This window comes from Cibotium barometz, chromosome 41 (assembly GCF_041138505.1).
Source record: "Cibotium barometz isolate CiBa-2024 chromosome 41, ASM4113850v1, whole genome shotgun sequence".
Classification (NCBI taxonomy): domain Eukaryota; kingdom Viridiplantae; phylum Streptophyta; class Polypodiopsida; order Cyatheales; family Cibotiaceae; genus Cibotium; species Cibotium barometz.
The window spans coordinates 20,315,649-20,330,191 of NC_141086.1; the positions used below are offsets into that span (position 1 = coordinate 20,315,649).

A 14,543-nucleotide genomic window follows, 5' to 3' on the forward strand; every position below is an offset into this window, starting at 1 on the left:
TACCGATCCTTCTCCGAAGCTTCCGCATATTACAATTTGAGGGAGGGGTCGGCCATTCCGGCTCATTGTGTCTCTTGTCAATTCAGCAAATTTACTTCTTGTATTTGAGCAAGTGTCCATCAAATCTTAGTGTATTTAAGTGTATTGACTAGCATTGTGTTCAACCAAGTTACACTGAATTTTCAGCCATCTCTCTCTCTCTTCTCTCCCTTTTGTCTGCGTTTTTGCATCAGCATGTTCTAAGTGGTGTTTAAGGCTGAAAGAAGACTCTCAGAGCTTCCGTGTGTTACATTGGTATCAGAGCATCAGGCTCAGCAAGGCGAAACTATGATTCAGTCCCATATGAAGGTGTATAGGTCCAAGGTACATGAAAGTGCGCAGGTACGAAGCCCAAGGCAAGGAACACAAGACCGGGAAGAGCTCCTAGGTGGTTTGTTGGTGGTGTTCCACAAAGCCCAAAGGGGATGGCAGTCCTGTGAGCCAGGAAAGGCAGAGTCACATGGGGACGGGGGACGGGGACGGGGACGGGGACGGGGAAGTGCCGTCCCGGGGACGGGGTCGGGAACGGCAAAAAAAAACCTCTTTTTTAAAAGCAATTTAGGAGTTGTATGCATGACATACATATAGAGACACACTTTGAACAAAATTTTACACCGAATAGACAAAAAAACAAGAGTCATTTTGAGCAAAATGTGCTAATAAAACATCGATGGCACACTGATTATGTGATTGATAGTCTGATAGATACAAAGAGATAAGTACATGCCTCATTGGCAGTGAGGGTTACAAAAAAGAGTGGGTACAAAATAGAGATACTAGATAGATCATAGATGATAGATCACAATAGATCATGCAATTCCATGCCCTTGAGGCTTGAACCACCGCCCACTCCACGACTAGTGTAGTGGACCTCATCCCACCATGACCATGTGTGCACCGCCGGCCTCCTTCGTGAAGAGCCCGCAACGGAAGATGTGGCGGCGGCGCCTTCACCTTGAGATGCCATGAATGATGATAGTGTGAGAGAGAGGGAAGAAGGGTGCAATAGAGAGTTGCAAGTTGCCGCTTGACTCTTGAGGCTTGCAAGTCTCAAGAGGGATGGATCATGGAACTTGGAGAGAGAGAGAGAGAGAGAGAGAGAGAGAGAGATGGCTTGGAAGTTGGCACAATGTAGATAGTATAGAGAGAGAGAGAGGGCTAACTTGCCACTTGGGTCTTGAGGCTTGGACAATGAAACTTGGAACTTTGGAAGCTTGAGGCTTGAGCAATGAGGCTTGAAGCTTCAACCTTGAGTGTGGAGAAAAGTCCTAAAGTGTGCCTTCTTTTATAGCTGGAAATTTGCCCGTTTCTGGCCGTTTCTGGCCGTTTTCAGACCGTTTATGACCCCTGTCTGCGTCCCCTGCCCGTCCCGCGTTTCGGGAACGCGTCCCCGGGACGACTGTATGCGTCCCCATTCTGCACGGCGTCCCCTGCGCGTCCCCCCCGTCCCCGTCCGTCCCCGTCCCCGCGTCCCGCGTCCCTAAGGGCCGTCCCCGCGTCCCCGTGTGACTCTGAGGAAAGGCTTTCAAGCAACGGTCCCAAGGGAGGATGATTCTCCAAGGGGTGGAGTGAGAGTGCTAGACTCATTTCCTAGGAATGAAGACCAAGACGGTGTTCCGAGACAGGGCAGGAACGGATTGGGGACCCTTTGCTAGTACCTGTAATGAGCATGTCATCTACATACAAGATGACTGAGAATATCGGCATCGGTTTTCTTCACATACAATGTGCTTTCAGTTGGACTATTCTCATAACCTTGGTTGGTTAGATGAGCATGTATCTTATCATACCAAGCTCTTGGAGCTTGCTTTAACCCATACAACGCTTTGTGTAACCTGCATACTTTATGTTCCTCACCAGGAACTACAAAACCAATGGGCTGATTTACATATACTTTCTCCTATAAATCCCCATTTAAGAATGCAGTTTTGATGTCCAATTGATGCACTATCCATCCTTTATGTGCAGCCAATGCAATCACTGATCTTATTGTGGTCATTCTCGAAGTAGGAGCAAAAGTCTCTTCATAATCTATTCCCTTTTTCTGGGAGTAGCCTTTAGCCACAAGTCTTGCTTTGTACCTGTCAATAGTACCATCAGACTTTCTTTTGACTTTGTACACCCACTTTGTTCCAATTACATGCTTGCCTTTAGGCAATTCCACAAGATCCCATGTATTGTTCTTCATGATAGAAGAAATTTCAGCTTGCATAGCTTGCAACCAATGCTCATTCTCATGTGCTTCTTCATAAGAAGAAGGCTCTTCTGAATCAAAGAGACTACCCATTGCGAATGCAGACTCCCCACGATGTACATTCAAAGCATGGCTGGAACTAGCCCTTGTTCTACCTGTGAGTGGAGCTGCAAGTTTGCTTTCTTGCAAAGTTTTCAGTAACCATCTTGGCACTGACTTGGTTGTGTCTATGGCTGTTTGCTCTTCCTTGACAAGATCTTCCACTTCTTCCACAGAAGGGGGCTGAATGGGTGGCTGGTCCACATGTTCTACATGTGGATTTTCTTGTGTAGGGGCTGGCTGATCTGAATCCCCCCTAATTGCAATGGGTAAAAGTCCATCAAACATGTCCTGTATGCCTGTATCATTGCTTTTATACAAGCTGACCATGGGCTGTTCTGAATTTTCAGCAAATACCACATCTGTACTCACAAAAATCCTTCGTGTAGTTGGATTATAAAGACGGTATCCTTTGCTTTCATTGCTGTAGCCCACAAAAATGCATTTAATTGCTTTGTCATCAAGCTTTGTTCGGAGTTGTTCTGGCACATGTGCATATGCCAAACACCCAAATGTACGCATATAATCCACAGTTGGCTTTCGGCTATACCAAGCCTCAAATGGTGTTATGGTTTTCAAAGCTTTTGTTGGACACCTGTTCAACACATGAGTTGCACACATTATAGCTTCCATCCAAAATTTGTGAGGCAACTTTTGTGCTTTCACCATGCATCTTGCCATCTCCATGAGAGATCTATTTTTCCTTTCAGCTACACCATTTTGCTGCGGTGTATAAGGCACGGTACATTGGTGTTTGATGCCCTTTTGAAGCATATAATCATTGAATGCATTTGACATGTATTCTCCACCTCTATCTGAGCGGAGTGTTTGGACTTTACATCCACACATATTTTCAGCCATTGCTACAAAGTGTCGAAAGCATGTAAACACATCTGCTTTCGCTTTCAAAGGGTAAGCCCAAGCAAACCTGGAGTAGTCATCAATGAATGTGACAAAGTAAAGATGCCCCCCTATGGATGGTGTCCGCATTGGACCACATACATCACTATGTATGAGCTGTAATTTACTTTCAGCTCTAACAGCTCCATCTTTGGGGAATGGTTTTCGTTGCATCTTTCCCAAAATACACCCCTCACATACATGTCTTGGTGGAGACTCAAGAGGCGGCATATTATCAACCATATGATGCTTCTGTAAAAGCATCAAACTCTGAAAATTTACATGCCCAAAACGAGCATGCCATAGCTCTGCATCATGCATAGCAGGAGTGTGGGCAGGCACTGTATTTGCATCATAAGTGCGCTTGTCATAGCTGTCCAGCTTATACAAGCCTTTGTATCGTGTTCCAGAAGTGACTATTTCATAACCCTTTGATGGGTCTTTTACCAAACACTTCCCATGTTCAAATTCAACCTTTAAACCTTGGTCGTTTATGGCTGAGATGGAGAGCAGATTTTTCTTTATCCCTGGAACATACAATACATTTTTCATACATATATTGGCACCATTGGCTGCAATAAGTAGGACATTACCAATTCCTTTTACTGGATATGTAGTATGATCTGCACATGATACAGTGCGGCCATTTGAAGCATAAACCAAGTGCTGAAATACATCTTTGCATGAAGTGATGTGGCTCGAAGCACCACTATCAAAATACCATGATGCATTCTGTCTGTCAGATGCAATGCAAGACATATCAGTGTCTGAAGCACTTGGTGTGTCACTAGTGCATGTGACCAAAAAAGTGTACTCTTTCTGGATTACATTAGCTGATTGCTGTGCTTTGTCATCCGAAGAGTCTGCTACTGCATTGCTTGCTTCTTTCTTTTTCTCTTTTGCAATCCTCTTCCTACATTCACTGATGTAGTGTCCAGGCTTATGGCAGTAGTGACATTTGCCCTTCTTTTTGGGCTTGTTTGCATCCCCTTTGTCAGACTTTTCACCACTAGAAGAGGGCTGTCCATGACCAGCCTTGCTAGACTGTTGTCCCCCATGCTTAAAGCTCTTTGCTTTACCCTTATCCTTGGCTGTAAATGCCTTTTCTCCACCACGGTTGCTCGATATGTTTGCTCTTGTTTGCTTTTCCTGCAAGAGTAAACCCACGAGCTCTTCAAAAGTGACGGGATCACCACCTCCTCTCATCGAGAGGTTGAGAGAGGTGTGAAAGCCCAAGTAGGAAGGCGGTTAAGAATGAAGAGTGTTGGTGACCATCTGTTTGTCTGGGATAACCTCATCAATGTTGAGCAATTGTTCCTGCAAATCTTTCACTTTGGTGAGATGATCTGCCATGGAGTCACCCTCATCCATAGAAAGAAGATCCAATTGCCTCTTCAAGTAGGCAACTCTTGCCTCGTTGCGCACCTGATACATTGCTTCCAATGTGTCCTATGCAAGCTTCGATGTCTTGCATGAACGAATGTGCGGAATAATAGTCCTTTTCACTGAAAGGACTATCAATGACATGGCTTGTGCATCTCTAGAGTCCCATCTCTTCTGCTCTTGTGTGGGAGCAGGATCTACATCAGGAGCTCTTTGAGCACCTCCCCTTTGAGGCGTGGCTGGCTGTATGGTAAGTGGGCGTGTGTCATCACCACACACGATGCCCCAAAGCCCTTTGGCTACCAGCAAATTACGGATCATAAAACTCTAGAGGGAGTAGTTAGATCCATCCAGCTTGTCCTCCTGGGTGAGCACACCAAATACATCTGTAGCATTCTGTGCCATGTCAACAAAGTATAACTGCAAGCAAACCAAGCACCAATGTGCACTGCCAGGCAACCAAATGTCCTGTGCAAATGTATGCCTGCAAACCAAAGCAAGTGTAAACCTGCACCAAATTGTCCAATTACACACAATGTGTATACATACGCGACAAATCGCAGCTGTAATGCCCAATTACATGCTCCAATGTGAAAATCCCCAATTTTTATGCACTCCAATCGCTTCAATGTGCATCTAATTGGCTAATTTTCACAAAAGCCCCAAATTTCTGCAAATGTAAGAGGTTCAATTTGCCAATTTTGACCTCAATTTTGAAAACCCCCAAATTGCAGTGCCCAATTTTATCAATTTGTCCTGAAATTGAGAAATCTCCCAAATTGCACCTGTAATTTTCGTGTGAATTTGACTTGCACAGAAGTGTCTGCTAAATCTACATATGACCTGCACTGGAATGGCTGCAAAATCTGTATTTGTATTTGACCAAAAATTTGTACAGTGAAATACCTTCAGGTAAGAGCAGCAGGCTTGGAGCAGACAGTCGAATACAGTTGATGGTGGGAGCCGGTGGAGCTGTGCAGAGCTGCAGACGGTTGCACGGCGAGTGGATGGCTGTGGGCAGCCGACGGGCCAGTCATAGGCGGGAGAATAGCAGACGGGCGCTGGCTAGGTGAGCAGGCGTGCTGGAGCCGGCTAGGCGAGCTGGAGTCGCTAGCGATGAGGTAGGCGGAGGCGGCGAACAAAGGCCACGAGGCAGTCGTGGGCTAGCGCTGGGAGCGAACAGAGGGCGCCTGGAGTCGGGCAGGGTGCGCCGGCGGGCTTGGACCAGCGCGGGTGCGTGGAGTCGACGGGTACAGGTCGAGACGGGGCAGAGATGGCCGGCGGGCGGGCAGCATCGTCGACGGCCACCCGAACGGAACGGAGGGGCAACGCGCGACGGGGTCGGCGGGTTGAGATGGCCTGAACGGGGACGCCACGCCGGCAGGAGCGACGGGAGCCGTCGCGGCGGCTACTGTGACGGAGGGCAGGCGGGCCTGGGCGGCGGCAGGACCGGGCGCTGGCTGGAGACGGAAGAGCCGCCGGCGAGCTGGGCGGCGGCGGTGGGCTCCCCACTAGTGCCGCCCGTTTCTGGCGGCCGGACGGTGGAGCAGCGACGACGGACCTGTCGGACGGACGTCGACGGAAAAACGCAGGCGACGGACGGAATGCCTGTTTTCGACGGAATTTTCCCAGCAGTAGAATATCAGGGCCAGCTCCCAGCTCTGATACCAAATGTTGGGTGTTGGACTCACACACTCACACACACAAACCTGCACATTAGGGTTAGGTGCAAGGTAGAGAAGCTCACACACAGAAATGAGAGAGAGAGAGAGAGAGAGAGAGAGAGAGAGAGAGAGAGAGAGAGAGAGAGAGAGAGAGAGCCAAAAAGTGTGGTATCCACAAAATGCAAGTCAACCCTTGCATGTGTGCCACATCCATATAATATAGAAGTACAAAATATTATATGTTAGAGTGTCCTTTCACACTTGATGTCCAAGGCGAAAAACCACATGGAAAAAAGTGCCCTTGGTTAAGCCCTGTTCACACATAGCACTACCATAAGTGAGCATATGCCTACACCAACAAGTTTGCCTACCGCCTTTCTAAGGCATTGGAGGGCGAGCTGGAGCAGCAGTTATCCTAGCTACTCCGGGCTGGATTTCTCCGGCCTTCCTCCTCCCCATTTGTTGCTCCCATCTTGTTTGTCCAAAAGAAGGATAAGAGCACACTTATGTGTGGATCATAAGGAGCTAAACAAGCTAACACCTAAGAACTCATTCCCCATGCCCAGAATAGAGTACATCCTAGAGTGACTCAATGGTGCTAAATTTTTCTCTAAGATAGATCTTAAGAGTGGCTACCATCATCAGGTTTGGATCTTTGTGGCCAACATACCAAAAACCGCCTTCAGGACTGAGCAAGGCCACTATTAGTTTGTGGTGATGCCTTTTGGACTCACTGATGCACCAACGACGTTCAACAAGATGATGTCTTGGGTTTTCGGGTTATCATTGGCAACAAGATGATGTCTCGGGTTTTTGGGTTCTCATTGGCAAATGCATCTTCATCTTTTTAGATGATATCCTTATCTTCTCAAGGACTGCAGAGTAGCATGAGCAAGATGTGGCAAAAGTTTTACAACTCTTGCAGGGCAATGAGTTGTTTGTCAATGCCAAGAAGAGTGAGTTTGGAGTACTGGAAATACATTACTTGGGATACATCATTAGTTCATTAGGTATTAGCCTTGGGCCTGAAATGGTACAGGCCAACATAATTCAAACTTTGCAGGAGTCCACTGTGCTAGAAATTCAAGAAAAGGACTTAGAAAGCATGAAGGCACAGTATGCAGATTCGGCATAATTCAGGACTCAGTATCAGTTGGCCCTCAATTCAAAACGAGGCTACTACAATATACAGGATGGCTAGTTGTTTTACAAGAACCGCTGATGTGTACTCAAAGAAAAGTGCCGAGTACTTCTCCATGATGCCCATGATTCTCTTGTTGGAGGTTATAGAGGTATCAACAGTACATTGGAGAAGCTAGAGTGGTCATTTTACTGGCCCAAAATGTGATAGACTGTCTATCAACATGTCCAAACATGCCAGATATGTCAAAAAGTGAAAGTTACACATACGAAACAAGGAGGGTTACTTCATCCTTTGCCTATTCCAGAGGGATCTTTTCACCATGGCATCAGTATGGACTTCGTAGGCCCTCTTCCTGCATCATTTGGATCTAGAAATACATAGGGCATGACTATTGTGGACAGATTCAGTAAGTTCTGCATGCTCATTCCATGCAAGCAGACAACCACCACAGTCGAGGACATAGCTCGCTTGTTCATTTGGTTTTGGTATGCCATCGGTGGTTTGCCACGGACAATTGTTTCATTTATCCTTTTAGTGGAAGCCATGTTTATAGACTTTCCCTTCTAACCCCACATACCTTCTATTCCCTAAAAACACAAATGAGAGGGAGAGATATAGCTAGTAGTAGGTGCTCTAGGCACTTTTGGGAGCTATGTTGCCCCTCTTCTCTACCCTAGAAAGTTGTCACAAAATCTCCAAGTAAACCTAGTCTATGCTTTGGACTTCCACTTTGTGCATTAATTAGTGATAAACAGGACTAATTTGTGCATTAATTAGTGATAAACAGGACTAATTTGTGTGTTGATTAGTGTCCCAAATCCATGCATTATTATAATCAAGGATGGTATGGAGAGTAGCAAGATAAGGTGAAGGAGGCCTTATTATCAATGGCTTGGCTTACAATTTGATGGTGTACTATAAATCACATCAGACAGAGATCTGAAGTTCACGTCCCATTTTTGGAGAGCATTGCATGACAAGTTTGGGACTAAGTTGCCGCTGTCCAATGCATTTCATCCAAAGACAGATGGCCAAACAGGATATATAATCTATTGGCCTATGATGTTCTCAAATCATACTGCCACGACCAGCAGTCCAAATGGGAATAATATCTTCCATTGGTATAGGCAATCTTGAATGATACTCACTTATCCAGTATTGGCTAGATGTCATATGAGATAACATTTGGTCGTTGGTTCTCATCTCTTTTGACAAAACAGTTATCACCATCCCTAGAGGCCAACAAGACTACCGAAACATTTTTGGAAATCATTGAGTCAGTTAAGAAGCTCCTTGCCAAAGCTCAAGCACCTTATATCCGGCAAGCCAACAAATCCAAGAGAGATGTCAATTTTAAGGAAGGGGATTGGGTATATCTTCGGATCATGAAGCAACCGTTGAAGCAAGTGAGCAAGCGTTCCTTTTCCAATCATTTAGAAGTTAAGTGATGTCTCTTTGAAGTTAAAGTTGCCGAAAAGGTGGACTATGCACAATGTCTTTCATGTTTCTTGGTTGAAGCCATATGTAGGTCCAACATTGCAGAATGTATCAGAACAACAACCACCTTATATGATCGATGAGATAGAAGTCATAGAGCTAGAACAAATTCTCCTCCACCACGGATGGAAGCATGGTTCTAGTTGAAGAATCAGACAGTTCTATACGAAGTTCAAGGACCGAGGGACCCATGAAGTGGTATGGTTGGACGAAGAGTTCTTTCAAGAGTACCCCTAGTTATTGGCGGACTACATGGAAGCCTTGAACTTGTCGCCGAGCTAAGCAAGAGGGTATTGTTGGTCATGTCCACTCCGAACTAGTTTAGGTGTGAACCGAGCTTACTCACGGGCACTTTTTCCTTGTGATTGGACACAGGTTTTTCCCGTGTGAACACACTCATGTGTGTTGGGCACTTAGCTCACTGTACTTTCATTTCATATCATTATTGAGTACATCTTTTCTAGCACTCTCACGTTTCTCTGTGCTTGAGGTTGTGTTCGTGTGTGTGTGTATGTGTGCAGGCTAGCTGCCCTCCTACCTAACATTGGTATCAAAGCCGGGTTAGGGTTAGGGTTACACCTTGCTACCCCCCAACATTAGGGTTAGGGTTTACCCCCTGCTACCCTTCAGCTTTGTGCTTCAGCCTACTGCACACTTTAGACACGCACACTCTCTCTCTAGATCTGCAAGTACTCTTTCTGCTACACTACTGTACTTTGCACGCTTCTGTACGCTGCTCGCGACTTGCTGCTGTGCGCCGCCGTTGCCGCCGCTTGGTAGATCTACGTGTGCCGTTGCCGTTGTTTGCCGCCTGTCAAATCTACGACGCCGCTTGACTGTACAGCAGCTGCCTGCGCCAGATTTGACAGATCCGCGCCACCGCCACCGCCGCCGTCGCACTCACCGCCTTTGCCGCCTTCTCTTTCACCTTCAGATCTGCGTCGATGTACGACGCTACCCAACATCGCCCAGATCTTTGCGCCCCTGCTGAATTGTTGTGCACCGCCTCACAACTCGCCGCCTTGTATAGTACTTGCATCCTAGATCTGCCCAAAGCAACTCCAAATCTTAGATCTGCAAGGTTTGTGGGATTTGCAAATTTTTGACCTATTCAAATCTTATATGTGCATGTTGAAATTTGGGGCTTTTCACCATTGAGCTTGCAATTGCAACATTGGCACACATTGGCATTGATTTCAGCATATTTGGTGCATAATTGCACTAGAAATTTGGGGATTTTGTAGAAATTGGCACTATTTTGCAGAAATTAACACTATTTTTGTAGAAATTGGCACTAGTGCAGTATTTGTCTATAGAAGCATCATTAGCATATAGAAGCATCATTAGCATTTAGGCAGACATGGGTATGTCACTATTTGGGCATTCTCTCCGCTTAAGGCTTATGGATGAGTTCCATAAAATGGACTGGCCTGGTCGAGGACTTGTTATCAACACCAAGAGCCAGTAGGCTGGTTATGTAGGCTAGGGATATTGATCCACACCCATATCCAGTATATGGTACCATGGGTTACTAGCTAAATGAAATGGGAAACTGTTCCATGGTGCATTCTTGCATTGCATCTATGCGGGTAAGGTTTTGAACTTGTTTTTGCATGAATTGTTTTGTTGCATGCGTGAATTGTGCGTGTAGTTCAAGAGTTGGGGATGCCCTCTTGTGAACTGTGTGAGTGAAACTGTCTTCTGACCTCGCTTGTGGGATGTAGACAGGTGGTAAGGATACTACTTTACTCTATGTTGCTCATTTTATGAGTAAATGGCAAATTTTTCTGTCTTGCAGGTCCACAATTCTTTAAAGTTTGGGCGGACAATTCATAAAGAGGTTGGACGAGGCTCCACTCTTGGTGGCTAGGCACATATTCAGGCGTCCTTTTCTGCATGTTATGAGCTTTGGGCGGCCTCCCACATGTCAAGAGGAGGGATGGTTTGGATGGGTGGCCCAATAGGCACCCTCCACTCATCCTCTACATGTTGGAAAAGCTTATCTTCCCTCATTCTTATGTCAAGGTAGATAAGCTTTCTTAACATGTAGAGGATGAGTGGAGGGTGCCTATTGGGCCACTTGTCCAAACCATCCCTCCTCTTGACATGTGGGAGGCCACCCAAAGCTTATAACATGTAGAAAAGGGCATTTGAATATGTGCTTGGGCGACCGGAGTGGAAACTGGTCCAACCTCTTTATGAATTATCCGCCCGAACTTTAATGAAGTGTGGACCTGCAAAACAGAAAAATTTTCCATTTGCTCATAAAATGAGCAACATAGAGTAAAGTAGTATACTTACCATCTGTCTACATCCCACAAGCGAAGTCAGAAGATAGTTTCACTCACACTGTTCACTAGAGGGCATCCCTAACTCATGAACTACATGCGAAAACAGGTTCAAAACCTTACACTCATAGATGCAATGCAAGAATGCACCATGGAACAGTTTCATAATATAATCTATTACAAGGGGGGTTGGTGCTTTTCGGCCTTAGTGCAGTGTGAGTAATTTCAAATTTTAGCTTTGTTAAGCTTCATTTTGTGGTGCCATTTTCAACTTGTTTAATTGTGTTAAGTGTAAGGCAAGATTGTGCTCAACCCCGAATGGGGGAGTCTCAGGGCATGAGTAGAAATGAGTACTTGCAGTCCTACATTATGCCATGGGCAGCCCATGCCTCATGGGCTCTCTTGGGTAGCCCATACAACAACCAATCCAGGCTGTATGGCTTAGTCGGCAGCTCTAGTAGGTATGAAGGACAAGCCGACAACAGTTATGGGTTAATCTTTGGGTATTAAGCTTGGCCGACGAGCATAAGCACTAGCCGACAACAGCATATGTGGCAAATCACCTTGCGCAGCATTAAATGCCATTTTTAGCATTGTTTGTCCCACACGAACTAGCCGACTGCAGTTGCCTCAGCCGACCAGCAGCCCCAAGCCCTATCAAAGTATGCGTCTAGTTCTCAGCCTAAAACATCAAACATTAATCATTAAGCAATCAAATGAGAATTCAGTTCATCCTCTCCAAGCAAACATTGAAGCCCCTCTTCAACATTCAGCTAGCATATGTGCAGTCCTACAACTATCCTGGACTTGCTTAAGTGGCCCAGAAGAGTCTTCTACAATGCCTTTGGATTGGTGGATTCTTAGCTGACGTACAGTCCTCCTTGTCCTTGCGTTGGGTAGTCATAGCTCTTGTTCTCAAGCATTGTATAGAAGTTCTCGAAAGAAGTAATATAAGCAAATACACTTGCTTGCACTGCCCCCTGTTGGGGGGGGGGGGTGTTGTTGGGTTGTTGCGGCGCTTTAGTGGGTATTTGGGACCCAATACTGTGTCGTCTACATTCTCTTCTCTCTCTCTCTCTCTCTCTCTCTCTCTCTACTTAGTGAATGGATGCTAAAGATCTCACCAAAGTAAAGGTTTAAAGAAGGCTTTGTTGCGTGTTACCACACGATCAACCTCAGTGCATGTAATAGTAGATGTGGCACACCATGGAAGTTCTTCTATGTGTCACATGCTTATTTTTGAGGATTTAAATGTATTGACTAGAAGGTTTAACACACATTTTACTGATATATCTGTGCCTTCATCACTCATAGCAGCTTATTCAGGTGAGGTTCTTGTGTGTTGCAGATTCCCACAAAGGCGAAGCACGGCAGCAGCAAAGCTAAAGAAGAGATAGAGGAGCATGCCATATCTATAATTGCCTCACTCCTAGGTATGGAAAATTCTTGACTTTCTAGTTTTAGGATCTTCACAGACAAAGCCCCCCTTACCTGCCTATCGCTCACGGACGGGGGATGTCCCCCATCTTCAACAACCACCGGCTGTCTGATGGAAGAATCTGTCTGTAAAGGCCCTTATTGTTTGTACTCGAGAGATGGACTTATATCATAAGAAGGAAACAAGGACAGGGTTGGCTTGTTTTCTTTTTGTGAGCATGTGGCAACCTTATTTTGTAGGTGGCCTTACACGAGGCTCTAGAAAGGAGCGCTTAATTGGCAAGTTCATGGAGAATGAGTATGAAAAGATAGACCGACTCATGGAATTGTACACAAGGTGTGCATGGAGATAGTTCTCTTATGATATGAAAGATGCTAGAAACATGGATTTTGGGACTTCGGTAATGCTGATCATGGTGTGGCTTACACTGCTGACTGTGCATCTTCTCAATGTGCTTCTAGGTATACAGATCGTGTCAAAGTTGAAACCAAGCGGTTAGAAACCCTGGAATTTGATGATGTGGAGGTTTCTTTGAATCCTTTCTCCACTCTATGTTCCTGATTTAATAGTTTGTTTTTACCTATGTTAGTCAACTTTTGGGAGGGGGTTGTACTAGTCATCATTTTCTTGTGTCTTCTGTGACACAGATGGACGAGGAGGACAGATACTTGGCCAAAATGGAGGCTGGGCTCTTCACACTGCAGGTCAGCAAATGCGGCAGAGTTGTGCTGTCTCAATACTGATGCTTAGTTTTATTAGGGCTTCTACAGAAAGGCCACTCTCTGTGACCATAAAAAGGTGCCAAATCCTACTGCAGCAGTTGTGTGTGGACCCTCTTGAAAAGAGGGCGGCTCTTGGGGCCTCCTCCAAGAGCTGCCGCCCAATCTCTAGGCAGGTCCAGACAGGGTGGTTATTTGTGAAGCAAGCCTTATTTGAGGTTGACTTTGGGGAGTTATGAATTAATGAAGAGTTGGTTTTGCAGCTTTTGGCTCTAATTTTGGCTCACACATGGGCTTCAGAGTAAGTTTAACGTCATGTTCCTATGAGTAGGTCTTGCTTGGAGTTACAAGCTTCTTTACAGTGTGCACTATGTTCTAGCTTATCGGTTTTTATATATGCAGGAACCAGGGTATACGGGACCGCATAGACCTTCTCTTAAAACAGCAAAGGCTATCACGAAAGGATGTGATAAATATACTTCAGGTACTGGATGCTGACTGCTTTTTGCTTTGCCATAAGCTCTGCACTGGAGTTGATTTTTATATCATCTTCCCTTCTTGTAAGAAGATGTTTCTGCTTGCATTGTGATTGGTACATGTGTAGCTATCTAGAGCTATTCCATGCCCCAATTTTGTGCCCCCTTCACCACAACCAATGTCACAAAATCCCTACTGAAATTGCATAACAGTAGTGCAAGGACCATGAGGACCTCTGGTAAGCACTTTGCGCATAGGTGGAAGATTGTGGCTCCTATCTTAGTTGGACATCTTTAGCTAGGCTTTCTTTGAGGGTTCTGCCTCTTGGAGCACCACCATTGTCCAAATCCACAAAGCAAGAGACCCCAGTAACTATCATGATTTGTGAGTGTGTTCCTGGAGGCACCCTTGTGCGCTATCTTGGATGTTAGGTGGGCCTCTCTCTCCAAAGTAGCACATCATTCCCGTTCTCTTGAGTGTTTGGTGGAAGCTTTTGCACTAAGCTCTGTGCGACTCTCCTTGGGCAGGGAGTGGTGATGGTGGTCAATCAGGTACTCTTGCCACCATATGGTACCACTCCTCCTGCTCTTGATCCTACATTGGCCAGGTCCAACGGCTCATTGACAACTTCCTCTGGGTAAGAGGATTGGGCAGCCCAGGCATACAGGGTCATAGTCCAACCCCCTCAGGTTGGGCATCAT

General features: G+C 45.7%; 1 protein-coding gene across 1 annotated transcript in view; it reads left to right on the forward strand.

Annotated features, from left to right (window-relative positions):
* The window catches only part of LOC147614757 (ARM repeat superfamily protein), a 32,706-nt gene that overhangs the window by 16,032 nt on the left and 2,131 nt on the right, over nucleotides 1-14,543 (forward strand). Inside the window, exons 2-7 of the mRNA XM_086780098.1 lie at nucleotides 12,557-12,641; nucleotides 12,886-12,982; nucleotides 13,108-13,171; nucleotides 13,294-13,350; nucleotides 13,629-13,666; nucleotides 13,768-13,849. Coding sequence (XP_086636224.1) covers nucleotides 12,557-12,641; nucleotides 12,886-12,982; nucleotides 13,108-13,171; nucleotides 13,294-13,350; nucleotides 13,629-13,666; nucleotides 13,768-13,849 — 423 coding nt within the window. The remainder of the gene's footprint in view (nucleotides 1-12,556; nucleotides 12,642-12,885; nucleotides 12,983-13,107; nucleotides 13,172-13,293; nucleotides 13,351-13,628; nucleotides 13,667-13,767; nucleotides 13,850-14,543) is intronic.